This window comes from Amphiprion ocellaris, chromosome 8 (genome assembly GCF_022539595.1).
Source record: "Amphiprion ocellaris isolate individual 3 ecotype Okinawa chromosome 8, ASM2253959v1, whole genome shotgun sequence".
Lineage (NCBI taxonomy): Eukaryota > Metazoa > Chordata > Actinopteri > Pomacentridae > Amphiprion > Amphiprion ocellaris.
The window spans coordinates 29,124,168-29,152,027 of NC_072773.1; the positions used below are offsets into that span (position 1 = coordinate 29,124,168).

Here is a 27,860-nt window from a genome sequence, read left to right on the forward strand (position 1 = left end):
AACACAGAGATAGTACTTTTCTACACTGCAGACAGTTGACCTGTTAGATACAAAATCACAGTTTGTCAGCTACAGTTAGATCATTACTCAGACAGCTCTATCACACCTGGATATTATGTTACTGTAAAAATCTCATCCATTTTCGAAAGCCAAGTATTTTTCTGTCATGTCAAGGTTTTCTGTCAGGGAACTTTTGCCATTTCAAAAGCAGGATATATACAGCACTGACAATAATATGTGTATCGACGAATGACCTTTCTAATCTTTTAAGTAGTTATCAAAATATGGCTACAGTAACAGTGAAAGCATTTTATTGTATACTTATTAGCTGTACTTTGATAAAAATTTTATCACACATGGACTGAATTTCCAACATTGAAATCATGAATAGTGTGGATTTTTCTCTATAGGGGAATTTTTCCTTCAAATACATGGAATCATTTCCTGAGCTATTTTAAACGGTGATCACCCAAATAACCATAATGTAAACTTTACCTCCATCAGTCTATGCACACCAGAAATCTATACTGTAAAGTAAGATTCAAATGAAGATCAATATGTGATTTCTAAACTGTCATGCAGACATAGTTTTCACCTAACCTCCATGCCACAAAAACACAAAAAAAGTTTTGAATATGACAGTACCAAAACACATTACTGTCTTTGGTTACAGGTGTCTTGGTCAGATACTAGTTGCTAGGAATGCTTATTGCCACTAGATGTCGCTGCAGAACATAAGCATGTCCTGTCAAAGAGTTTCACTGTGTTGTGAGAGAATTTATAATAAATTATTTATGCTTTTTTAGTGTGTGTGATGTTGAAATACATATGATGTCATTGGCTATAAATAATATTTGAGGATTAACTTCTCCTTCTTGTCCTCTGTAAAATGTTCTTTGTGGTTCATGTGAACATCACGCAGAGTCAAAATAATCAGTTAAAATAGAACAAGGTAACTGCCATTGTATTTGGGCAAAGAAAGTAATTTAAGGAAAAGTTATTTCAAAGTAGCATGGTTGAAACTGTGTAAGGTCTTAGATATTGAGGTATCTTCTATGAGATCACCAAGATGACATTGAGGCTCTGGTTTAAGATTACAAATTATCATATACCGACGATTGCCTATGGAGTATGCATGAAGGTGTTCGAGTTGGACAGCTGCCGGCAGGTAAACTGTCCCAGCCAGTCAGAGGTACTGACATTTTAGGTCAGAGAGAGGTGAGAGAACAGATGGCACTCAGGAGGGGAGAAAGAGCTGGTGTTAGACCTAGACGCAGGGCTGGAAAGCTGTAGGGTAAGTAACAGTTAACAACACAAACTAAATATTTCAAACTACATTGATTTGATTGTGAAAAGGAAAACTTGGCAGAATATGTGATCAGTGGGCCCATGCATGGAGAATTTATTACACATACAAACACAGCAGACTTTTCCTCTGAATATCATTTATTGTTCAATCTACATCAGTTGGTCCTTGGACAAACTGCCTCCAATCATTTCATAGTTTGTAGGATACATTTATGACCAAAGAACACATTTCACACTGCTACAGATTGACAGAACTGCCATATCGAATGTTAAGATATCTATTTACTGTCATGCTGAGTGTTTTAATCAGTAGTAATGACTTACTGATGCTGTTACTGCTGCTAGTGTGGCTTCTGGCATTATAATGGCATCTATAAGTCCCAGTGAGTGGACGGCATTCCATAGTATCATACTTCTATGGTAGGAATTTGTACTGTAATTTACAGTTAGATGAAACTGAGCCTTACATGGTCTGGCCCAGTTTAAAACAAATAGACAGTGTAACACGTTAATCCTTTGTAGAAAAAATCATACGCATTGATACTTTCACCAATCCTCATAGCACAATGTCTTACTTGAACCTATTTTTATTAGTTGTGCAGTATTTGAAGATAGTAAACAGCTATGATCGTATAGAGACCTTAATGTATCTACAGCTTTGAATATCCTTTTGGTTATGAGGATTAGCATAGTCGTCCTGTACCTAATAGTAGTTCATGATTACACTGTATATATAAAAAAAGATCTCCGCAGAGTGACACTTCTGTACATGTATGTGTTTTTTTATGTTTTGTTTTGTACATAGCTGAAATGGTAAGCTTCATTTTCACATTGTCTCACTCTGTCTCTCACCATATTTTATGGAAACTCCTTTGTAGCTTCACTTTGGCAGTCAAATCCAGTGTTGTAGACGGAGGATTCAAGGCGTCCCTTGTTCAAACGACTGACTCTGAAAGAGTCATTTCATCCCAAGACCCGCGTTCCTGCCATGCCCTCAGACGGGCCGTCTTGTGCAGCATAGTTCCTTTGTATAGTCTTTGATAGTTTGTTGTTAGTGCTTTCGCAACTAACCAATGTTGTGCTAGTTTGTAGAACCCCTCCTCTGTCTGGCTGGTCTGTAAAAGGCCATTTCACAGTTAAGTCCCAAGCAGCAGTCTTGTTCAGGGGTGGGGTGAGAGACGCCAGAGGCTCTGAAGGGTCAGTTGTGTTGGTTCGTTCACTCCAGCCAGATGCTAGTCCAGTGGTTCCTGATATTTCCCTCTGCGTACACTCAAATGCTTCTCAAGTTCCATCTTCTTTGTGCCATATCTGATTATTTTAAGCTGCAGACTCTCTGTGATCCTTTTTATTAGGAAACACTGTGCTAGCCCATGTAGACCAGCGTTTTGCGGCATGCAGCTAATACGGCTATCTCAGCTATAAAACTGGTTGTTTTGATGAATATATTTCTTGCAGCAGTATTAGACAAAGTACACTGTAATGATAGCTGGAAAGACAAAGTCCATGAGGAAAGCTTGTAATATGACACTTGTGAGGCATGTAATACGTACATTTAAGCAGGAGCATCTGACGTTAGCTGTATTAGCTACAGTGGCGTGTTGTGGTTTTAATAGCTGGCTGGGGTAAAGACCTGTATACGTTGTTGCCCTTCAGGGCCCCAGGATCGACCTTTGACATTAGGGTCATGAGCCATCTCTGGGAGAGGCTTGAACATCCAAAGGCCTTATTCAAAATATGGATGCCAAGATGCAGGTCAATGAGGAAAGAAGAAAAAGTATCCAGCCACGGTCTGCATTTACTTAAAGAAGTTAAGACTTAGAAGGTTTTCATATGAACAGGCAAAGTTGTCATTGTGTTGGACAAATATTCAGTGGAGGATACATTTTCACTCTTGTAGTCTCTTGCATTTCCCTCAGACTTGCTTCCCAGCTTCCTCTCTCCCCCTCTCCCCCGTCGTCCTCCAGCTCCTCAGTTTTTTTCTTTACAGGCTGTTTTTGTCTGGCAACTCGGCCTCTGGACTACGGGGAAAGTAGACGGTGGCTTTGTGCTCCTCATAGCGGTCAATGTGCTTGAGGTGTACCACCATGTGCAGGGCGTAGGCCAAGACGAGCAGCAGGATCAGAGATGTTACCAAGCCCATCAGGATGGCCGGCGTCAGGAAAGTGGCACAGTCACTGGCCGACGCAAACTTGTCTGACTGCACATTGAAGGCCTGGATCTGGAAGCGTGGAGAGCAAGCGGAAAGATGAGATTAGCACTAAAGAGGACAACTGGCTCTTACTGAGCTTATCGAGCGCAGAGACACTGGGCAGATGAACAGGTTGAGACAGCCTAGCAGATGGCTAAACAGACAGTGTACAGACAGACTGACAGACTGTCACACAGACGGGAAAACAAACAGACTGACTGATTGACAGCCAAATAGGTAAAACACAAAAGGAGCCACACACACACACACACACCGATGTAGGAAACACAGGGGAAAAAAAGCTATGATATAACAGTGAATGTGCAGAAATGATTAGAAGAGTTACACAACAAAGGTTGTGCCTCCTGTGCAACAGTGTACCTGGAAATCAGTGAACGTAATGTGCCAGTTAGCAGATGTGTCAGTGTGGGAGCTGGGCACTAGCAGGGTGTCATATTTGTGCAGGCTGCTGACGTGCTGGCAATGGTAGGATGAAGTGGCAGGAGCGTAGACCTCGCTGGCGTTGAATGTGGCCTCCTGGGTCCAATTGTAGTGGATGTGAACGCTGTCTAGTGTGAACCAGTTTTGACCAGCTGCTTCATAAAAAGTGTTGGACATCTGAAGCCTGGTGGAGGAGACAGCGGAGTTAGTTGCATGCGCAGGTCCACACATGTGCACTAGAAAGCTATTCTGGACCGCTAAATGTAATCAATGAAAGGTTTCAGGTAATTTTTGAATGATGCATGTGCATGTTTACCTGATTACTAGACCTCTCAAGTCCTCCACATCACCAAACCTTAATGAAAGCCTGTGGCAGAACAAGATCACACATATTTCAGTTTCCTTGTGTGACGGGGGTTGTAAATATGAATGCGTGACCTGTATGAGAAACAGTGCACTAAAAACCAAAACAAATTACAAGAGCACAAGTTTGTGTGACTTACGTAGCTTTTTCCTTGGTGCAAATGGAGCCTTTGGTGTCCACGGGTGAGTTGGGGCTGAAGACCCTCTCGGTCAGATCGATAAAGGTATGGTTCCTGTAGCGGATTGCCAGGCGCTTTGCCTTAAACAGAATGCAAGTCTTCCCGTTGTAAGACACACTCAGGGGACCATAAGGCCCCATCAGAGACTGGAGCAGCTTCCTCTTACTGTGAGACATCCCAGGCTGATGCCAGTTAAAAGGCTGCAGACATACAAAGAAATAAATTAGGCACAAGAGCAGTAAAGAAACTGCAGTAAACTTGCAGCAAAAGCATTGGATGCAGCAGTTTTGCATTCTTTGACTTCCCTCTTGAGACCATTTGATTTTTTTCCCCATAAGCTGTGCCCCATTTCAAGGACTGTATTTGTCCCTGATCTGTTGCTAATCTTAAAGAATTTCTTCAGAATGACAAAATGTGTAAAGACCAGTTATAAACTAGTCAACTTATAGAAATTCCATCTAGAAATGCAGACAGATCCAGCCACTAAACAGGGACACAGCTACAGAAACCATAAATTTCAGCTATTATGTTCCTCAATATTTGCAGTCATTGCTGTCGTTGCTCCCCTTCTACAGCAAAACAACAGTGATACTTCTCTATCATCACCAACCAGCTCTTGATTTATTCTTCACCAAGCATGCTTACTTTGGTGCAAAGCCTACTGTGTCTGTCTATTATGAACTTTAAAAAAAATCACCTTTTCTTGGAAGCTTGTGATCGTAAAATATCAGTTATGTGTAAAGTTCAGTGTTCCAGCCACCACCTGAATCTCAAATGAGGATGGAGCAGTCTGCAGAAAATAGGAGCTTTCTGAATTTGCATGTAATGGTGGTAGCTGTTAGACTGCAAAGGCTGCAGTGTGCAAATAGAAACTGCCCCCTTTAGCTTTTTAATCTCTTTGCTCAAAGGCTGCATCTCACTGGAGGGCATTTGGGCTTATCAAGCACTAGTGAAGGTGTAGTCACAGTGGCTATGAAGTGATTTGTTTTTTTCTGTTTGATTTTAAGTATTTGAGTACCGGTAGTAACTGGAAATATGTGGCATCGTAACTGAGATGAGGATTTCCAAAACATTACAAAACTACGATACTGACTATAGTAGTTTAGAAAAGCTGTGCATCAGCTGATACAGCATCTGAGTTTTCAGTCACAGAAGGCCTGTGTGTTGGTGGCAATGGATGTTTTACCTCTGGTGAATATGAGACTAACAACATTCCCACATCCAAGGTCATGCAGTGTGGCTGAGTGAGCATGCTCTGCTTGGTTTGCGTGCTTCCTAGTGCGTTGCAGCGCGTGAGTGTTTGTATGTGCACACAAACATAAAAGGGTTGATGCTGGAGATAGTGGAGGGAAAAAAGAGAGAGACCGTACCTGCAGTATTCTCCTGAGAGGGTTTTCATCTTCAGGCGTCAGATAAACTTCTTCACTTTCCAAGCCGAACTCGCCATCTTGACCTGAAAACACGTAATGTGTATACATTACGGCATCGCCAAAGTTTATATCGGTATACATATTAAGCTGATTAGAAATGCTGCATTGCAGATTGAAACATAATCCTAAAAGTTCAGACAATTTCATACACGTTGCACAGACACATAAGCGCAAAGGGGACCAGCATGCACCTCATCGCTCACACTCGTATCTATTTCCAGTTGTTTTGCGTCATCACACTGACTCATCAGCAGTTTATTTCACAGTTACGGTAGTATTGTTCGGTGTTTACAAATATTGTTCATCCTGTTCAAGAAATATACGTTTTGGGATCATATAGTTTGAAAGAGCTCCATCTTTTTTTTCTGCCTTTGTGCCAAAGAGACTAAATATAGCTCCACATGATCCCACAGAGGTGTATGGATCACACAGGAGCTGCACTTTAAAGTCTGATTGTGTTACAATGTGGCAAAGATGTCTGCTGGAGGAAATGCATTTGTCAGGTCTATCTATCCAACACATCAGCATCAGAATTACCATGGCAGGTTTGATTGAATCAGGCCTTGTGTCACAGCAGATTTGTTACTTACTTGATCTGACTCTTGTTGCTTGTTTGGGGTTTTCTTTGCTGTGGAAAGGAAAGAAGACACAAGAAGGTCTTGTGGTTACAAAATGCAGGGAAAATGTTGAATACAGGATGCTTATTTTTTTTTGTACAGGTTCATTGTCTACAGCTACAGTAAACACAGGGACGAAAAACAGCTTTTTGGGCTAGTATTTACAAAACACCCAAGATATTTTTGAATGAAAGAATGAATTTTTAATACAATTTAACAGGTTTTTTTTTATTAAAGACATGTAGAAACTTTACAAGTTTTTGCATATTTTATCAAAAATGATTATGCACAACTTTTGATGCAACACATTAGTGTACTTCATGTGCTACCAACTAGTATATAACAAACAAAGTATATATAAATATAATAGACAAAGCAGTTTGTTTTTAAATGGTTCACATGCAAAACACACAAAGGCTACCAAATATAAACACAACACAGACATGTTGCCATCTTAGCAATCTATGAAATTGAGGAAAATGAGAATATAAACACACTAATATTTAAAGCCAACCTCGACTTTGGTCAATGTTAATTCACTTAAATGTTTGATAATACAATATATAATATAATATAATATAATATAATATAATATAATATAATATAATATAATATAATATAATATAATATAATATAATATAATATAATATAATATAATATAATATAATATAATATAATATAATACAAAATGAGAATGGACCTACAGTAAAGTAACTTTTGAAATTAAAAATAAAAACATATTCATAAATTCTGGATTTTTTTTTAGTGAGTGAGAAGATGCAGCAGTTTAATAATTTCTATGAAGGTAAATTTACTATTTCATGGAAAAATTATTATTAAAATCAGATTTTTTTTATGCATCTTTAAAGAAGCCTGGAAAGGTTATTCTTAATTTCCATAAATATACTTACAGATTTGACATCATAAAATGTATTATCCATAAAGACTATTTTAACAGCAACTGCACAACTGTATACACTAATTTATAAAATCTCCTAAATTCAGTAAGTTTAAATGGTGTTTATGTTGCATTAACTAGGTATTTTTGTGGTGTGTTTCCTTCTTTAATGACTGATCTTTGGTGTGGGACTGACCTACATAATGAATGAGGGGTCGAGGACAAATCATATCCTTTTTGCGCACGTTTGCCCTAGCTGTCCCGCTCTACGTCTACCTGCAGCTCACACAGCCTGGACTCCTCTAAACTAATCCTGATCCTTTTAACTGTCTAATCAAAGACGTAATGCGGCAATGGGCTTACTGAGCGGCACTGACATGACCAGTTGGGGTTGTTGTGATGGTCAGCCCTTTGCTCTGACTGTGCAGTCTGCCGAGGACTGTCCTTCGGAATCACCTGGGCGGCCTCACTAATCTCCACACAGTAGCCAGTTATAATGGGCTTGCAAAAGGCAAACCCTAAGACTTGTGGGAGTGGGTATGACGACAAACATTGTCTGGCATCCCTTCAGTCTCTTCCTGCGCTTTGGTCACGAGTATTTTGAGGAATTTTATGAATTGCAGAACAAAAGCAACATCTGTAAAGAACTCCATCTGTCATTGATATTACCTTTTCATCTCTAGCTGAATACTAATTCTGTGATTGTTGAGGGAGCTCCTTTTTAGATGGTAGAATGAAGATGACCTGAATATTTTTTTAACTAAATTTGAACACACAAAAGCAAGTCAATAGCTGTGACTACTGTTGTCAAGGACCACTCACGTTTTGCTTCTCTCAAATTGTAAACACAGACACTTGTGCAACAGCTTACGGATCTTTGAGAAACAGCTCAAACCTACTTTCTGGTCACAATTTTATGGATTAGTTTTATTAGGATTAAAAAATTCTGACATTGTAAGAGTTTGATCATGAGTCTAGGGTAGAGGACACAGGATTTGGATTTCAGCTAGCAAAAGGAATTTGCAGGTTACGTGTCAATAACTCTGGAAGTTGCAGTTTTAAGGAAGGTTGCCAGACATATCAGCGCCAGCAGCCTGGAGCAGTTATCTACCCGTATGGTGCAGTTTCCACCTGGGCAATATTGTGTACTTTAGTGCCAGATGGATTAGGATTAGTGGTAAGCACAGGCCAGGTCCAATGGAGCCCAAATATGGAGAGACGCGGGCCCTGAACAAGATGAAGAGATTAAGGCATGATGTCAGAGCCTGCAGCTTTCTGGACAGTTCAAGTGTTAATGCAACTGAACCGACCTCTAAAATCTCAACCTACTGTACAGCAGTTCAAATCGTTTAAACTTTTGCCAAGGACACTGTAGTGCACTTAAATTTAATGGGCAGAATGTAGCAGTTTAAGGTTTAAGTAGCACTTTTTTATGCAACATCTACTTTTCTTCAGATTGTTTATTGGACCTTTATGTATTGAATTCATTCCTCTGTTATGTTAGTATGATGCTACTGCTGCAGCTTTTTTTTTTTGCGCTCATGTATTTGTAGAGCAATCACTCGGGCCTTTTGCAATAAATCAAATGAATCTGAAAGATGTCTGGAAAGATGTCTGTGGAATGCAAGTGAGTAAACGGTCAGCAGGAACGTACTATACTGTCGCTCCCTGTGTACAAGCTCCTCAGCCAACACTGTGGCCTGCCAACTTCAACGTCAGCGTCGTGATTGACTAAATCCAAGGCTCCCTGCGATCAGTGTGTCTGCCCGTGTGCATGTGTGTGTGACTACATGCTGTACTTTGCTTGCTTGGATGCCATGCGTACTACTCCCAGTAACAATATAACAGTTTATGTATATGGTAAATCCAAATATTTACTTTTTCCCAGGTGAATGCTGGGTAAGCGTGACCATATATGGAAGAGCTGCCAAAAGCGCTGCCCCTTTGGCAGCTGTGACTGAAACCTCAGGAGCTTGGTAGATATTTGGGTGCTGCTCGCTTCTCGTCTGCACTGATATGCGAGATAACGGGTTATAAAGAAAAATCCCATTCTTGGCATCCTAGCTTACATATTTATACACTTATGTTTTAAAAAAAGAAAAAAAAAACAGCACAGCTACAGTCAGTGACAAACAAACACAAGTGAATAAGCACTTCTTCCTGCGCATCTACCCAGGCCTCAGCTGGCTGATGGGGGCCAGAAGAGTCTGTGTGAGTGCTAACTAAAACCCAGCCGTTTGTTCCTGTGCCAGTTTCGCGAGGTCAGCAACCCAGGACTGCTGCGGCCCCATCATTGGCTCAGCCTGTCACACGGTGCCTGGGTGCTGAACAGACCCTTTATATAATCAAAGCCATGCCAGAGCCACTCCTTGGCTCACCTCGCTTCCTCCACATACATCCCTAAATGCGCGTGCTCGCAAATGTCCACACAATCACCTCTGCATTAGACGCCGTAAGTGGACACTAACGCTACAATATCAACCTGAATACATTACGATGATGTTATGATGACGGTTATTTTTAGATAACAGTCTTGGCTTTTAAATATTCACAACAATGCTACTCATGGAATCTCAATCAATACATTTTCACTGGGCATCCTTATTCAAGCCCACAGACGGATGGCTGATGATCATCCCTCATCCGTGCCTCTGCTGTGCACTGCTGAGCAGAGAAAAGGTGTGGTGCCTGCTCCCCAAACTTGTAAACAAGTCCTGTTTGCCTCCGTTAACACAAAGGCTGAGCCACTGCACTCAGACACTCAGTAACTCGGTTCATCACATGCTCTACATCAACAGGAATCTAGAGTTGGGGACTGATAGTCAGTTTAAAGTACAGTACCATAGTTAACCCTTGCCTGTTTCATTCATTTTACTCATTCTAGACTATATTTTTGAAAAAATGTAACAAAAACATGCAAAGTGATAAGATTTTGTGTTTTCAGCCTTGAATCATTGCCTGTGCAAATCAACCGAGCATCAGACTATAGTGATGTGTTCTTGTGCTCATATTTCCTTGTATTATGCCGACATGAAATTTCAAACCCAGCTATGATACTATTTCACAATGTACAGGATGAACTACTTTTGTAGAGTAACGTTAACCTCTGTATATTTCAAGTACATGTAAAATATATTCTAATTTCATTCATTCAAATAACTCAATCGTCCGGTAAATGACGGCATCCTTGATACGGCAGGTAAACAAGTCTTAATCTCGTTCTGTGTAGATGCTGGCCTATTAATAGATTTAGTCCAGATTAGGCTTTAGGAATTTACTAAGTTGCCACCCACAGCCTTGCTGCCATTTCAGTGTTGTTTGGATTGTGGCTTCATATCTGACTGTAGGTCAAGTGTTACAGTTGTCTAAGTCCTCCCACTTCTCTGGGATCAAAGGTTCAGGGTTAGAGTTTATGTGCTGGCAGCCTAACATCATAACTGCACTCCAACAGGGAACTGCACTCATATTTATATTATTATTGTACAGATTATTTGCTGTTTTGATATTTTCTCACTTTCTTTGTTTTCTCGGTGTCTCTCCAGAAAATCAAAAAGTGCACATTTTATCATGTTGAATAAAATGTGAATATTGCTAATATTAGCTGGTGGTCCTTTAACCTTTTAAGCTTTCTTTGAAGAGGGATCACTGATCAATCTTACACCAAACCCAATACCTGACCTGTAATCTGTGCCTATGTTTAGACCAGTTTGTCTGAGTTTAATAGTTTTAAGATGCATTTAGGCGCCTGTTGGCTACACAAAGTAACGGGTTAAGTCTTAAAACAGCTAAGATAATACACTTGTCGCTTTGCTAATCAAGGATTTGCACTTGTGTTTGCTTTTGACTTAATATCTTCTTTACCTCTGTGGAAAACAAACAATATAGAAGATTTAATGAAGCTAAATAATATGTGAGCAGTGCTGAAATTAACCTGGTGTTCTTTTAACCCTTTAATCGTTCTCTGAAAAGGAGGCAAAAATCCATCTGCCACTGAAAGTTTAATTCTTTAAACTCAAAGATTTGTATATATTTAGGTCAGTTTGTCAATATTTTTTTTTTAAAAATCCTAAAACTACACTTATCAAACCAAAGAAAACAAGGATGCAAGGGCAATTTGTGGCTTTGTAGTACCTGTTCTTTGTATTTTTTAAATTGTATTATCCTTTTTTAGCTGGATAATGAGTTGGAAGGACACATGATTCCTCTGCTTTTCTGATGACTCCTATTCAGTCTTTAATAACTTGTCAGAGGACATTTTTTCAGTGGACAGTGCGTATAATATAATATACCATGAGTGTGTTGCATTAGGCCCTAGAAATTGGGTCATACCTAAGTGAGACTGGAGCAATCGTCGGTGAAACAGGATTTAATTGGTAATTAAATTAAACCGAAACGTCAGACTTGCTGTCTTTAGAGCCTTGCATTAAAACGGCTTATATATAAAAATCAGTACCATCAGTTTCTTTTGTTTTTTTTTTTTAATTTCCGCTTGCAGTTCTTTTCCTCTCATGTATCTTTTCCTTTGCTTTTGGTAGTATCTGCCCTGATAAGTGAAGAGGTTATTTTCAAAATTGCAACTTAGTCTTTTGACCCATAATCTGTGCCCATGTTTGGATCCTGTTCATTTTCAGTCGACATGTATTAAGCTTGGATTGTTGTATAAATATTGCTGCCTTGGAGATGATTGCAGTTATATAAAAATGAGCAAACACGGCAAATTTATTGAATGACTTAGTTTGGCCTGCAATTGTTTTCTTTTGAACTGACAAAGTTTAGGTCATTTAAATGACTAATAATAGGCATGTTAGGGCAAAATATGTATTTGATTATGAATTAAGTATACTATGGAAAGTTTTTAATAGTGTTTTAAATGCTATTGTCTATCAATCATCCATACTGTACCTGTCATATTGCCACACTTCAATTAACACAGAAAATCTGGCTTTTACTGATCAATTTCTTCCCGTTAGTTTCCTGCAACCTTAATTCTATCAGCAGTAGCAGCTTCTAACTCACTGCTCCTTTCCTTCTACACTTCCAGCCAATGTAATGCACCCTACAAGGTCTCTGAAATTGAAAATATTGAAGGCTGCTCTTGTATAATAGAATCTTGGAGTGTGCCAGACCTGAGACCGGAGCTGTGACCATGGACAGGAGCTGTTATGATGCAGAGTTACATACAAAGTTTGAACCGTGGAAAGGGCTCAAACCCCCAGGAGAAATTATCGTGGCCTTTCAATGTGGTGAAAAGTTGAAATAGGAGAGTGTCAGGGGGTTCGAATCACCTAAACTGAGCTGGAATGAGATCAGCCCCGCGAGAGTTTGTGTACTGAATTCAAAATCCAAGACATTTGTGGCCCCAGACTTGCAAACATGTGCACAGACAAGATTTGTTTGTGGGCTGAATGAAAGCACGACAGCAGTAATCCTTCACTCCTCCAGTGCTGGAAGTGCAATAACAAGGGAAATCATTTGAACGATGATTGAAGAGCACCCAGTCAGAAACTGCAGCATGTTACGGCTTTTGAAGCATTCTGCGCTATGGAGGAATGCGAGAGCCATCATGCATGGCATAGTTTCAAGAGCCTTACATGGCTTGGGCTTCAATATTACAGGTCTTTGCTGTGATGTCTGTGGAAGCAGGCAGGAGCTGGAGGCGAGCAGAGGCCGGGCCGCCTGCTCTGTCATGACACTACTGTGTGTAAGGGGCCCCCAGGTTCGAACCCTGAATATTTTATCCAGATTTGACCTGCAGGACTGCATGTGCATTATGCAGACATGGCCGGCTAGAATTCCCTTCCCCTCTCTCTCTCTCCCTTCTCCCTCTCTCCCCTCCTCTCTCTCTCTCTCTCTCTCTCTCTCTCTCAATGACTGCATCAGAAAACAGACCCCAACAGACCAGCCCTGATGCATCCTCCCCTCTACCTCCCTGTCCCATCCTTGTTTACCTCCCCATCTATGCTGCTCACCCCACCTCTCTTTTGTCCTCCCCACCCCCCAATCCGTACCCCCAGAATCCTGCAGGGCCCCCACATCCTCATTCAAGCTCCCTCCCGGCAGACCAGCGCTACTGTACAGAGACAACAGCCCCCCATCCGTGATCGATGAGCAGCGTCTGATGCAGTCCCCAACACCGAGACAAACAAAGCCTCGCAGCTCGGAGGCTCTTGCTCTCTGACACACGCCACAACGGCGCCAAACAATTTGCTCAAGGTGAGATAAGAAGAAGAAGAAAAAAAAGCAGTGGGATGCGAACGAAAAGACAGACCCCTAAGAGAGCACATCAGCATCCCAGCATCCCTGCATGCATCTCCCCCTCCCCCCTACGTCCCCCCCTAGCCAGCCAGCCACAGAGAGAAAGAAGGAGAGGGGATGGATTTACCTTCTGTCCAGGATTTCAGGCACTTCGTCATAGATAAGTCCCGGCTGCAGCTCTTCCTCAGTGAAGGAGAGCCCAGGCCGGCTGAGAGCGGACAGCAAGGCGAGGGAGCAGAGGAGGAACGCGTGTGCAGCCATTGAGACAATGAGAGGAGAACTGCCGCTGGTCGAGCGCCCGCTTCATAATCTGCTCTCCCAGCAGCGCCTGACTCCCAGCTCCTGTGACCGGCAGCGCGCTCGGCCAATCAGAGGCGAGCAGCGTGCGTCACAGTTCTCTCCCCCCTCCCACCCTCACCTCTCCACCCTCCCCCGTCGTCCTCCCTCCACCTCTCACTCTGCGCTCACCCTCCTCCCACATCCACTCTCCTGTGCGCTCTTTTTTCTCTCTCTCCATCTTCCTCCTCCTCTCCTTGCACACATATCCGCAGGCGAGTCCCAACTGAAGGCAGCGTTCCTTTTTTTTCCCCCCATCTCATCACACCTCGGCTACCTTACGGATGACAATGCGCATGTGGACATAACACATAGGCGCGCACACCTTTGCCCACACACGTTGCCACACGCGCCTGCGCGCACACACATACGCGCTCTTTGTCACTGGCTCGCAGACGCGCATTCTGTGGAAAATCACCTGGGAATGTCAAGGTCAGGTTGTGGAGGAGGGATTGGGGAGGATGTTGACATGTCTCTAGGTGGCCGCAGAAAAAAAAACAGAGCCATGACTGCATGACCTAGATCTCCAGCGCGCTGCCACAGTAGCAGAATTAATTCACTTGATGTGTTGTTGTGAGCACTGAGACGGCCCGCGGCGGAGGAAATTGTCCACTGAGGCTGCAAATATGGATGACAGGAGCAGCTGAGCAGCCGTGGGATAAGACGGGAATGAGGGTCCAACCCCGACGACCCTGACGGCTGATCCCATTTTCCTCCTCATTATTTGGCCTCCTCCCCTCCCCTCTCCCCTTCATGCGTAAGACGCCTTTGGGATCCTGGTGCATCCTCTCTCATATCTCCTATTCCCATATCCGATGATGTGATGATTTTCAGAGCAGAACGTTAAGAGTGGTTATATAACCAAAAATAAATAAATAAAAATGCTGTGACCTACTATCAGGGTAATGATTCACACCAAAGGAGTGACTGCGGAGCACAACTGGAGACGCATTTCTCCCCATAGTGAAGCCTCTGTTGTTAAACTTTTGCATATGCTACAGATACTGCTGCCAGTGATGGTGGGCCAAAATAACAACAACAACAACAAAAAAAATCAGCTCTAGTAAACAACACTGGAACGATGAGAACATTTTAAAAAGTCTTGTCTTTTTGCACCTTATTTCAAATATCAACAATTTTTGCACCTCTTTCTTCAACCACCATGATTTGTGCATAAATTGCACATTCTATTGTACACTGTCTTGAATGTAACATATGTGATCTGTCTATCTATCTGTCTGTCTGTCTGTCTGTCTGTCTGTCTGTCTGTCTGTCTGTCTATCTGTCTATCTATCTATCTATCTAAATGCTATGGCACTCTTGTATCCCCTCATTCAGTGTGCATGTATGTGAGTGACATGTGTGTGTCTGTGCTAAGGCTAAAGTATTGCTGAGGGTGTGAGGGGTCAGCAGTGTCTCCGAGGCCGTACAATAACAGGACGTGACTAAAGGCTGCCTCAGCCTTCCACGTCTGCCTGCCGCGGTCACTTCAGCAGGCCACTGTGTCAGTCCACTGGAGGGAAAGTGCAAACTAGACGCAGCATGACAACCTCAGAACGTCCCAGAAGACATCCAGGTGTGACGACTTGAAAAGACAGTATTACCCTGTGGTGTCTCCTAACATTAGGCTCAACGTGACATGCTGGATTTCACCATTATGAATGTTTAGTCTGGTTTATCTCAATATTCCAACACTCCTAGTAAACTTGCATGAAGAACATGAGCATAAAAGCACAACATCGATTTGTGGTTGTATTTTGTGGAAGATCACAGCTGCTAATTCTACTCTATAGGACCTTTTGTGAGGCTTGGGATTGTCTCTAAGGTGCTCTCTCTGTCCCCAATTTCATGAGTTTGTGTTTCGCCCTCTCTTGGTGAGTCATGCAGCATTTTGGATTATGAAACAGATCGAACATACAGAGCTGGGGGGTTACTGTCTATTTATAGGTATGATCTCATATCCAACTTTTTAATCCTCCTCTTTATGCCCATGAAGAACACTGAGGCCTACAAATACAAGGGGTGATGTAACAGGTTAGCGCAGTTCTAAACTGCTCTGCAGCATGTGTTGATGGTGATATATAACTATTAATCTATAAGCTAGTACGAGCATCTGATTTCTGCAAACGTTTGAGCTGCAGAAGCATTAATCAAAGCACTAAAACCCACATTCATTAAGAGGCTTCGAGTGTTGTGGGAGGGTAAGTGCATCACTGCGAGCGCTGGAGTGTATTTATAGCACGGTGTGTATGGAGCATGAGTGTATGGAGCACAACATTTATGTAAGTGCACAAATGTGTTTGGTAAGCTAATCACAGGAATCAGTTTTGATTACGTGTTTTTATTGGTATACATATTTGCTTTCTGTCACAATACGATCTATCATGTTCCAATATTTCTGTTGCCTTTTTTACTGACTTTGCTCTGTTGAAACAAACACACACACACGCACACACAAATGCAAACAATCTTTCATTTTCAACATAAGCTCAGCAAATAAGGCAACCTAAAATGATGACAGGCATCACCAGCATTACAAATGATGTAATGTAATATCTCACTTGTCATTAATATCTATCTGGATGGTTCCCATCAGTCAAATTTACACTTCTTAAAAAGTGTGTTGTTTACGACAGAATAATCTCATGATGAAATAAACTTTTCAATAATAATAACCAAAACCTTACCATGAAATCCCAATCCTGTTTACTGACTTGGCATTCAACTACACATTAAATATTTCCAACACTTATGTGAAAACATCCTTCTTGTTTTTATAAAAACTAGCCTATTTATTAAATATAGAACAATCTCCAGGTAAGCACACAGTTTGCTGATTAATCTGCTGAGATTATATAATGTCCTTAAAAGCTTTCAGTGAGTCACTGCTTCATGTCATATAGGATTTGTCCCAGGCAATATGATAAATGGAAGATAATATCTATTTGTAAGCAATCAAATAATTATGTCGTATAAAGCTAAGAAATTAGGCCTTATTGTCTGTCTATGTATTCAGTCCAGCACTCTTTGTTTAAAACAATGCTTCATAGTAAACATATAATCCTTCTATAAAACAATATCCATCCATGAAAACACTCTCTACCATGTAATTCTTGTTTCTATCAGTCAAGTTGTTTGCCTTCTTTAAACCAGCAGGATCGATCATGTGATGCTACGTAGACGAAAAACCCTCCACACAGAGCAATGCAAAGATGTGATTGGCTGAAACCTGTGAATGGCAAACGTTAATGATTAACATTCATGTCACAACACTGCAGTTTCATTCAGTGCTCGGTTTCCTCTTGGCTGGCGTCATGCCAGACTGTGCCACTTGAGGGTGCTCACATGCAACCCGGCAGCAACACCGTCCATCCTTCGGTGCTGTGGATTTCTTCCATGAGGCACGATGTTAACATAAGAAACGTGAAGATATGGGTGTAAAGGGATAATAATCCGGCCTACAATGTAGAAGAAAACACATCTGCACTACATGATCAGAAGTCTGTACATTTAGCTCTATTGTGTGACTCAATAAATAAATAAATAAAATAAATACATTCAAATTAGCCTAAGTAATACATTACTTGTTAGTGTGATAAAAAAAACAATCCCACACCATAAAACTATAGTGTTACAGTAGGTCTCTTTTAAGCTAGTTTAGTTGTACAGTTGCCCTAGCCGAATAGCAGCAAGAAATCCTATCTAGTCATCAGATTCAAGTCCCCCCTCCGCTAAGCTCTCCCCAAACAAAAGGTAAAACTAGGATGAACACTAAAAAGAATACATTCATAAAGGCCGATATTTGGGAAAAAAAAAAAGAATGTCAGAGAAATGAAGTTAGATTACACAAGTAGATGATAACTGAAAATGACCTACATGCATGTCCTGATTTGGCAGCCCATAAAGCATTACATTTCAATCCATCACATGCTTCTTGCCGCCTCGTCTCCTTCCCTAAAAGCTTCACTCTAGCCAATGAAGAGGTTACACGGAGAGGCAAACGCTCATTTGTAGCTTGAAAATGCACTGAGGTCTGTCACAATATACTGTCGTCAGGCCTTAAACCCGATCTAAATCTATGCACAGTGCTTTAATGTAACCATGACCACTTTAGATATTAAAACACAATCGGAAACTGGCAAATGTACAGCCACCTGCCTACAATATTGTCTGTAAGTTTGCTTTTTTTTTAACCCCCCCTCACCCGTACCTGACTAATCTAAAAGAAAAATAATAAAATCACACATAATATCAGAAACACAGGTCTATCCATGTATCAAGAGTATAGTCAAACTAGACAACAACTATCATGCCGAGTCTATGTTTATCTGACAGGCGTAAAGACAGTCATGATAATATTTCCTCATTTTGTTATGTGGTTGGATACAGAGTTATCTTCCCATATAATTTGATTGTCTATAAACTAAATGTCAGAGAGAGGCACCAGACTGTAAGAAGGACAAGTAAAACAGAACAGTAAACAAATAAAGAAGTCTCTCTATATAAATATAAACTCTAGTATTGTCCAATAACTATGGAGTTGGTCAACCATTGATCAATGCACACAAATATAAAATGGCAGTCCTGGAACAAATACAGTTGTTCTGATCCAGGATCAGCTTTATCCTCGCTGCTTGTTTTTTTAAGGTCTAAAAGCAACTATATCAGTCTACAAAATGCGCATAAAAGAGAGAAGGCACGGAAACACAAACCCACCGTGGAGTGGGGTGGACGGACAGCAGCAGTTTTTCAGGAGCAGATTGGATGAAGCTGCAGGTTCTGCTTGCAGCAGATGGTTTGCTTGAAACTTGCGACATCCGTGTGCAGAGGTTTATAGATTCGCCGTCTCATTTTCATTGAGTTTTTCTTTGGACCTCTGCATTGATATGACATTCTCCTTTCTGTTTCTGGTCTAGTTATTATGAGTACGACCGCAAACTTCTGTCAGTCACCACAAGCGGTGACCCAGTAGTGTTCCTGAGTGCACCCCCATAGACAAAAGTGGCTTCTTCGTTTGATTCTTTGCATAACTATCCCTAAATCTGCACTGAGCACAAAATCTGTCCCACAACAGAACACGTCTTGGTTGCTTTCCTCCTTGTTTTTGTCTTGTAGATCAAAACGAAGGTGGAAGCCAATTTATGCTACAGATGTGATGCAGCCCTTTTAATTTAACACATCTTATTTCATCACTCCTGTCTTCTCTTGTGTTGTTTGATTTGATCTTTTCGACTGAGAATTTTCTGTCATTTCTCGGACCGGCTTGGCCACAGTCACATTTGCTGCCACAGCCCCGTCTTGCCTCTTTTCCTGTTTGGCCGTACCTCCGGTCTTGCTGGTGCTACGTTGGTGGACTGGGGTTGTTGCTTTCACAGGAATAGGGAGAACTTTACCCGGGGGCAGACGAGGGTCTTCTCCGATGTTGACGGTGAGGTTGGTGTAGAGCGGCTCCAGCTCTTTGGAGAGCAGCTTGTACGTCAAGGAGTTAAGGCCATCAGAGCGCCAGTTGAGTCTGGTCCTTTTGAGAAGGTCAAATCTAGAATGGCAAAACACAGTGTCAGTTGGTGCATGTTTCAAGGTGAAACTTTGCTGGAATACTGTGGTGTGACATTTGAGTTACATCAACAGTTATATCTGCTCATTAGGTATGAAGCTACATCCAAGAGACATATCTTTGTCTTAGCATCAAGGTAGAAGAAGAGTCACATCAATTGTCTCATGTAGTTGTGTGCAAGAAAGTCAATGAGCATCTATTTCATATGCCAAATAATTCCTTTGAAGGTACCACATGAAAAGACCTCTCTATAAAAGTGCATGAAGTGATTAGAGCTATGTTAGTCTTAATTAGGTTGGGGTATAATAAATCTGAAGGATATGAGCCTAAAGCAGCAGAAACTGCAACACAGAGTGAATCAGTGCGTCGACAAAGAAACAATACTTACCAACAGGATATAATTCTGTCAGGAGAAGTCAGGAGAATGGTACAAAATTTGGCAACAGAAGGACAGATCCACCAGAAAATCAGACCAAAGGCTAAAAATGGCCTTAAAATGTTTGTGTGTCTGTGGGTGTCTCCATGTGTACCTTCGTGGATTTTGCTCGTTGCCTCTGTCTCCTTTATGCTTGATCATCTTGTAATGACCGATGGCCACTGGAGGGCGCACAATCTTCATGCCAGACAGTCGCACTCTGCACAGGAAGTACAAAATAGAAGTAAAAATAATAAAAAAACAAAACAAAAACAGCAGCTCCTCAAACATATATTCTCAAGCACATAGCTGGAAAACTAATCTCAACGTCACAAACCTGGTAAACTATTCATGCTATTTTCTGTTACTCACACCAATAACACCACTCAGTCTAAGTGCATCTAGCCTCTGGGGACTACATTTAAAAATAGAAAAATAAAGGAAACAAGCAGAGTAAGAACAGGATAGTGGGTGAAAACATACTTTTATGGCCTATAGGCGGTGGAAAACACTGTGGTTCTCTTTTTCCATCTCTTGCTTGCGCACCACTCCAGTTATCTGAGTCAATCAAAACATGGTGTAACTAATGTTGTGAATGTCCTGTATATGATATATTTGAATCTGCAGACATCATGCACAAAAGGCAGAGTGCTACAAAAAGTACGGTGGAAATGTTCTTGTATTTCTTTCGATAATTAGTGCAAGCTTTTGTTCTTTTTTTATGTTTTTGTTGCATTCAGTGCCTGTCATAACAGTTTGACAAATGCTAGAAGAGCCAGGGAGTGGAGAGAGGGGAGCGCAGCATAGACAGGAGAAGAGTCTGAAAACTGCCTGAAAACTCTTAAGCACACAGCCCAGTTTGAATCTGCTAGCTAGTCCATGCAAGCGTACCCACCGAGCCCACTCCAAGAGACATAAAGCGAAGCCACAGCGATGGGAGGAGGCATGAAGATGAAAGATGATGTTAGGAGATGTAAAATTAAAGCTGAAGAAAGGGAAAACATGTGGTACTGAAACTGTAAACATGACATTAAAAAAAAGAACTGGTAGAACAAAAGAATGTGAAAGAAGACAAAAGGATGAAATGATTGTATGTGTAGTTGTTATGCTGAGTAACCATGCACATCTCACATGTCCACATGCACAGTTTACAGTTCATTCTGTCATCATGCAGGGCGTGGACCTCTGCCCCTTTCACCCTCTTTACCTGGCAGCGATGTCATCGTCCTCCCCGCCCCAGCCCCAGTACTGGTTAGGGAAGCCATTCATCTTCATATACTGGTCTGGGGTCACTGCAGAAACCCCACCGAAATACTGTGGGTACGGCAGCCTGGGAGGGTCACATCATGAACAATCTTCAAAATAGCATCTCATGGCAAAGATGCATTGACAGTAGGGATTATTGACTTGGCCAATTATCGTGGCCGACATTTGGCATTTTTCTAATTATCGGTAACTGTATTTTTACTGCTGCTTGTTGATAAATTAAATGCACACTTCAGGCGTGATGCCTCCTCCTCTCTCTGTCTGTAGTCCCTCTGTGGTGTCAGAAATGTCTCTCAAGCAGAGACTGTAAAAACCGAACAAAAAACACAAGCCGTTGCCAGAAACCAGGAAATTTGCTTATCTCACAGTGGCTAACGCTACGCTAATGGCTAAGTTAGAAGGCCGCCACAAATTACTCTAAAACAGAGTCTGGAAAATAATAAATAATAATAACTTAAGATATGGACTTCAGAGGACAAGAAAAGTGATAAAACAGTGAAAGCTTAAGAAAACAGAAGAACAGCTGATGTACCTGCAGGAACAAACTGATCAATCTCGGTCGAGAGCGTCCTAATTTAATCACTCCTATTTCTATTTTACATATTCAGTTATAGTAACCCTTATTAATGAAGAAGCCTAGTTATGAATGGCAGATCCCCTGCTATCACATTCTATTTAAACGTTTAATGTATATTCAGTTCCAAATAACAGTTATCGGCCTTCTTCGATCACCAATAATCGACACCGGTATCGGCCCTGAAAAACCCATATGAACCCGTATCGGTCGATCCCTAATTGATACACAGGTCCGATCACTGATGCTAAGCCTCTACCTGTATCTGAACTTGTCCATGGCCACAGACAGGTGTGTGGGGAACTGTCTGTGGCAGGTGTAGGTGTTGTGGTCATTCTCAGGCAGCAGGTCAACGTCATGCAGGAAGATGCAGCTCCAGTCTTCATCTCTGAGGGCCTCCCGCACCCCGACGTTCAGCAGCTTGGCTCGGTTAAAAGTACCATTCCCCCACTACAGGAAGGAACAGAGGCAGATTAATGTGTTTACAAGTGAATGAAGTAAAACAAAAGCAAAGTCCAGCTTTTTGGGGTATATTATTGTGGAACACAAGAGGATTCATGACACGGAATATTAACAGTGTAGGCAAAGTGTGGTTAACTGGGAAATAATCCTTCTGAGACCACCAGAACTCAAACAGCCTTGTGATTTTTCTTTTTTAGTGTAAAATACCAGCATGATTTTGCATATTATTTCTTCTACCAACACAATTTGCACATTGTTTTGCACATTAGTTTCTTTATTTTTCATATATGTAACATATGTGAGCTACTGGATACCTTGAATTTCCAAAAGGTGATGACGAAAGCATCTATCTATCTCTCTATCTATCTCTCTATTATCTATCTATTTAAAGTATCAAAAGTACTAATGATGCAAAGTCCTCCTTGTCAGTATTATAACATATCAACAAAATACTACTATTGATGCTTTTTTGTACTAGTACCATTGCAATGCTGTTACTGTTCCACTTCTCATAACATATAGTGGTTTGGTTAATAATACTGCATCACATTTTATAAAGCAGAACAGATATTTTCTTGCCTACTTCAAAATTGTATTTAATCTTTATGTCTGTTTGGATGGGACAGCCAACTTATTGTTCCTTTTAGTATGCAGAGGTTGGTGAGATGAGAGTTTGAGGCTGATTAGACCTGACTAGAGATCTAATCAGGCAGAATAAGTGACTACATTAGTGAGCACAAGTCTGTAATTTTCACTATAAATAGTTAATAGTGCAATTAATGTAGTGAAACACACAATAATTCCTTCTGAAATATAGAGAAGTGCAAAGTTTCCTGACAAAACTTAAGGAAAAGTACCTCAGAACCGTATTTAAATACAGTACTACAGTGATCACACTGGTATTGAAATGGTGCTATAAACATTATGACCAGAAAGAATCCATTTTCACACAGCTAAACATCGGTTGTACACTGATAATGCTCATCCTTGTACTCCAGTATTACAACATTAATACACAAATTTTATGTCACCATTACTGTTATAGCATTAACACCAGTATTGCATAATGTTACTATTACGTCGGGAATGCAACCTCCTAGCAATATTCCAGCATTGCATCAATATTGCACCACTATTACACTAGAAATATACCAACACCAGCCCTGCATGCTTTATGCTTTTGCTCATGGAGGACAGACAGTGCAAGACATCAGTTTAAAGCAGCCTACGAGCTCAAACACGCATATATGACCTGACCTGCTGCACTATGTAGATGCTGTAGTGGATCTGCTGTCTCTGCAGGAAGGGGTGGAGGTGGTAGAGCAGGGCGCGGAGGTGGGTCTGTCGGTTCCGGTATGGCACCACTATTGCCGTGTGGTGACGGGGTTCACAGTCTGGAGGCCGGTAACGTCCCCCTGGCAACACTAATGGATTCCTCTGTCTGATCTCCTCCATCGACAGAGGAGAGGAAAGATGGACGGACACGGGTCCAACTGAGAGACGGAAAGGAGAAAAGCTTTAAAGATACTGTCTGACTTTTGCCTTACTGACAGCTGAGCAGAACACACACTAGCAACTTTCACTGTGCCCTTTGCTGTATAATCTTGTGGTATTTTTAACAGCATATACTTAACACCCCTTTCTCTTACCCAGCAGTGGGGAGGGGATCTGACAGTCTCTCAACGGTGGTCCAGTGGCAGGGGGTCCTGTGCCGGAGTTGCGAGGCGGGGGAGGCGGGGCTCCCAGATGACTCAGATTGGTGTAGACGTCATGAGGCCGAGAGTAATCGAACTCGGGCTCTGTGGTGTGCACCAGCACAGAAACGAGACCCCTGAAGCCCCCGAGGGAGAAATAGAGCACAAAGGCAAACTGGAAGCCGACCAGCAACGCTAGAGTGCACGGGGAGTCCAGAGAGCGGCCACAGCACGCCATAATGAGGCAGATGACTGGACAGAGACGGTGAAAGTCCAGGTGGGGAAACCGGATGGAGGGATGGGAGGTGAAATGAGGGGAGAGGAGGACAAGTGGCTGCTGGATGAGGAAGAAGAAGGTGGAGGAAGAAATGAGTAAGGAGAAGCAGAAGGAGAGGAGGGGAAGGAGGCAGCACTGAGTGCAGGTTCAGGCGTGCAGGAGGTGGGCATCCATCTGCAGTAATGGGGAGTGATGAAGATGAATCTCTGTCAGCACTGCCATGACCTCCTGACCTCAAACGTCACTGAGAGGAGACACAAACACTGCAATTAGTTAAATAGAATCACTGCTTGTTTTTATGACCACTGCATCACATCAGTGCCCATACCTGGTTTTGTGAGGGTCTAATTAAAACCTCTCCTGGACCAGGAAGGGCTCGCTCCACTTTTCTCCTTCTCTTCCTCCTTTCATCATCAAGCTTTCTGCAAGAGAAAAGAAAAAGTGAACAATGCAGCAGCGGATGTGTTCCAGTGTGCGGGCCACTCTCAGCTAAAATAAGCTGTGAATGACAAGAAGCTACAAACAAATGTCATGTTTGCTGCTTTATTTAGAATGGCTTATTTTCAGCACTGACATTTCTATGGGCCGTATATGGAAGCTGATGCCTGCGGATCAAATTAATCCAGCATCACAGCGCTCTGTTTGTCCAAACAATTACATGCTGTAGCGAACCTCTGGTGCAAGTGGCTTCATCACTGTGGGAAGATGTTGAATCTCCTGAGGGAGGCAACAAGAATGCATGGCTGGGAAAATACCAGATGGAGGCAGAGAGGACACAGCGCCACTGATAGCCCTCCATTCAGGTGATTAGCCTATCAGCCTCCGTCGTTAGGCCTTTGCAAGAAATATTTGCATGACCAAAGCACACAATATGTGAGCAACATTCCTCCCACAGCGCCGCTGGCTACATGACCCGTCCTCTCGCCTTCACATTCTGCTTCCTAAGTTATTCTAGGCTTCATACAAGCTGCAGCAGCCGACTCACCAATGCATCCCTGCGATATGTCAAATCCAGCCCCCGGCTTCCTCTGAGGATCGACGGGCCGCTACCGCCGAGCGGACACGATGGACCAAAAGACACCGGGTTTTTTTTTCTTACAGATGCCGTTCGCTCCTCCTCCTCCTCGTCCTAATCTGTCGTCCGAGGGGATATCTCTCAGTAGCTGCTTAGGGACCGCTGCAGACGCTTTCACACGCAAGAGCATCGCCGCATATCCGCCTGGTGTCAACACTGGCGAGTGCGCGCTGCCTCGTCGGAACGCGGCCGAGGCGCACCGCGGTGACGCACGGAGCGGCACATTTGAAAATGTGAAGAAACCATGATTCTGCCACTGATGAGTGAACGATGCGTGTCTAAATATTTAAGCTCATAACATGGAGGTTTTTGCATTAATCTGGATGCAAATTAAGTCCATGATACAAGAGACATCCAGACTCTTTTTTTATTTGGTGTGAAAATGTTTAAGATGTGCATAGAGGTACGTTTCAGCACAATTTTCTGCAACACCATTCTCCTCTGTGGTTGTCCAGTGGTTGTGTGTTTATCTGTGCAAAGGTGGCACCACACCAAAGACAAGCTCTGGGAAACAGCATTGAATTGTTGGTTCAAACTGCTTAAAGGATCTTACTGTGGGAATGTGGCAACCAGTCAAGACCTTTGTTGTGGCTGCAGCAATTCTGGCACAGAAAAACACACACAAAACCAGACAATACCACTTCAAACAACAACAAAAAAAGAAGCAGATTTTACGTTTTCCATCAAATAAGAAGAGGCCATCCATCTGTTTAGCTGAGATGCCACCTGACTGGTGAAATATTCTCTTTACTTTCCCTCCATTAATCGGTTGAAATGCTCATATTGTGATTAATAATGTATTCAGACTGGTGATAAATTCATACCTTAAGACCAATATTATATTCTATCATATCTGACTCACTTTGTTATACATTTTTTGACTGCATGTACTGAATGTTCAAGTGTGTTTATTCAAAATTTCTCTGCTTAGGCTTTAAAAAAAATCTTTACAAAGTTTAGAATTAATCAAATGTTTTCCATTTTTGATATTTTTTTCTTTATTTGTCACACAACATCCCACCCACAGGCATCAGTTGTTCTCTAGTTTAATGCAGCAGGCTAAAAAAAGTATTTATTCACATGCAGCAGTAGGATGTCAGATTACAGAACAGACAGGATGTAATACTTGTGGCTAAACTAGTTGCATGTGGTCTACCAATGTAAACAGGTTAACCCCCCAGTAACCCTGAAGCAGATAAAGCATAACAGAAGAAAAAAAAACTGTGCAAAACAATGCATCAACACTACTATTGTTCGTAGCAATATGTGAACACACTGCCTTCATTTTCTCAAAGCAAAGCGGATGTGTGTTTTCTCTACCTGGGGCTCACCCCAACTACCTCAATGTCCCCTTAAGGAATACTGTACTAAGGTATCGCTCAGATAGCATAATAATTACTAAAGGCACAGAAAAGACTCCTTACATAGGCAGGCTCGAGGTTCAGTTGAATAAAATCAATAAGAAAATATATTTAGCTCGGATACAGGCCATTTTAAAGGCACTTTTTTGCCCTTTTGATCAATTAAGGTTGTTTTTGATGCGTTTTTTTGTGTCTGGTGGTGGAAAATAGCCCTCAATCTGTGACTACTTGTTTCATACTGCAGTATAGTATAATTATTCACAAAGTTAAGACCCACATTGCTTCAGATTGGGGAAATGGGGATAATGTGATGTATTAACCAAATCAACACACACAGAAAGTCAAATAGAGCACCTTATACACATATATGTATATATATATAGAAATCTATAATGCACTGCTTTTCTATTTTTTACTCATAATCTCAACAAAAATGTTAACAGAAGAAGAACAACCTCTATCACAATAAGAACTATTGTCAAAAAATATGGAATGAAGTGTTTCACAATTTTTCAGTACTCATTTGTCATCGATGTAGGCTTGGGGGGAAAAACATTCTTCTCACACATTCTCCTCTTTTTCATCTGTTCCAAATGGCAAAACTTTGAAAACCTCAAATTCAAAAATGCAAAAAAACTCAGATGCAGTGCCGCAAGCATTTTGCTTCCCACTCCCTTCAAGTTATGGGATTGTATTTTTCACTTTTGCTTTCTATTTCATCAGTTTATTGCCCATCTTCTCCATCGCTTCTACTCCTTTTTAAAAAAATGATATTAATAATAAAATTAATCATCTCAGATATGAACTCCCTTCACTCCATCTCTCAAGTTTGTGTCACTGTTTAAATTATCTGCTCCTCCCTCTTTCCTCCACCACCTTCCCCTCACTCTTTCCATCTCCCAGCATCTTCTTTTTTTTTTAATTTTTTTTTTTTTTTACTTTTTGTAGTTGCCAAACTGAATAGCGAGCCGGTCGCTGACGCAACGGAACGTCGCCGGCTGCACCTCCCAGTAGTTGACAGGATTAGCAAACAGGCTGATGCCATTATAGAAAGTCCTCTTCATCCCAAATCCTCGGGGGCAGAAGTCATCCATGCCAACCTGGCTGATACTGTTGGAATGGAGGTAAATCACCTGAAAAAGCAGGAGTGACAAAGATCAGGAGAGG

At 41.7% G+C, this 27,860-nt stretch overlaps 3 protein-coding genes across 6 annotated transcripts in view; all 3 read right to left on the reverse strand.

Moving 5' to 3' along the window:
* Positions 1-27,860, reverse strand: part of bgnb (biglycan b) — a 235,745-nt gene that overhangs the window by 193,608 nt on the left and 14,277 nt on the right. Inside the window, exon 8 of one of the 2 annotated variants that reach the window (XM_055013117.1) lies at positions 27,619-27,826. In XM_055013117.1, coding sequence (XP_054869092.1) covers positions 27,629-27,826 — 198 coding nt within the window. In that variant the 3' untranslated portion in view covers positions 27,619-27,628. Of the gene's footprint in view, positions 1-26,362; positions 27,827-27,860 lie in introns of those variants that run through there. The other variant, XM_023278198.3, reaches the window with a different exon arrangement.
* On the reverse strand, positions 1,426-14,006 carry atp6ap1lb (ATPase H+ transporting accessory protein 1 like b). Its single transcript, XM_023278220.3, has 7 exons — positions 13,807-14,006; positions 6,500-6,537; positions 5,850-5,932; positions 4,441-4,679; positions 4,254-4,304; positions 3,878-4,121; positions 1,426-3,526 (listed from the first exon to the last, which is right to left on the reverse strand). Exons 1-7 carry the CDS (start codon positions 13,938-13,940, stop codon positions 3,290-3,292), a joined length of 1,026 nt encoding a protein of 341 aa, XP_023133988.1. The 5' UTR covers positions 13,941-14,006; the 3' UTR covers positions 1,426-3,289.
* b4galt3 (UDP-Gal:betaGlcNAc beta 1,4- galactosyltransferase, polypeptide 3) lies at positions 16,337-25,535 on the reverse strand. Of its 3 annotated transcripts, none has more exons than XM_035951886.2 (9): positions 25,243-25,535; positions 24,586-24,679; positions 23,936-24,501; positions 23,544-23,779; positions 22,084-22,274; positions 21,192-21,314; positions 20,880-20,969; positions 20,100-20,204; positions 16,337-19,551 (listed from the first exon to the last, which is right to left on the reverse strand). In XM_035951886.2, the coding sequence occupies exons 3-9, from the start codon at positions 24,216-24,218 to the stop codon at positions 19,197-19,199; spliced, it is 1,383 nt and encodes a 460-aa protein (XP_035807779.2). In that variant the 5' UTR covers positions 24,219-24,501; positions 24,586-24,679; positions 25,243-25,535; the 3' UTR covers positions 16,337-19,196. The 3 variants fall into 3 exon arrangements, with proteins under 3 accessions (XP_035807779.2, XP_054869091.1, XP_023133994.2); XM_055013116.1 differs by lacking the exon at positions 20,880-20,969 and having other exon boundaries at positions 23,936-24,232; positions 24,268-24,501; positions 25,243-25,534; XM_023278226.3 differs by lacking the exon at positions 20,880-20,969 and having other exon boundaries at positions 25,243-25,530.

Coding starts and splice junctions, on each gene's coding strand:
- atp6ap1lb (XM_023278220.3), bottom strand. CDS start 13,940: ATGGCTGCACACGCGTTCCTCCTCTGCTCCCTCGCCTTGCTGTCCGCT. Junction 5,933..6,499: donor AGCAACAAGAGTCAGATCAA/GTAAGTAACAAA, acceptor ACGTGTTTTCAG/GTCAAGATGGCGAGTTCGGC. Junction 4,305..4,440: donor TGCACCAAGGAAAAAGCTAC/GTAAGTCACACA, acceptor GTTCTGCCACAG/GCTTTCATTAAGGTTTGGTG.
- b4galt3 (XM_055013116.1), bottom strand. CDS start 24,427: ATGCCCACCTCCTGCACGCCTGAACCTGCACTCAGTGCTGCCTCCTTC. Junction 24,233..24,267: donor ACCTCCCATCCCTCCATCCG/GTTTCCCCACCT, acceptor GTCTCTGTCCAG/TCATCTGCCTCATTATGGCG. Junction 23,780..23,935: donor GATCCCCTCCCCACTGCTGG/GTAAGAGAAAGG, acceptor TCCGTCTCTCAG/TTGGACCCGTGTCCGTCCAT.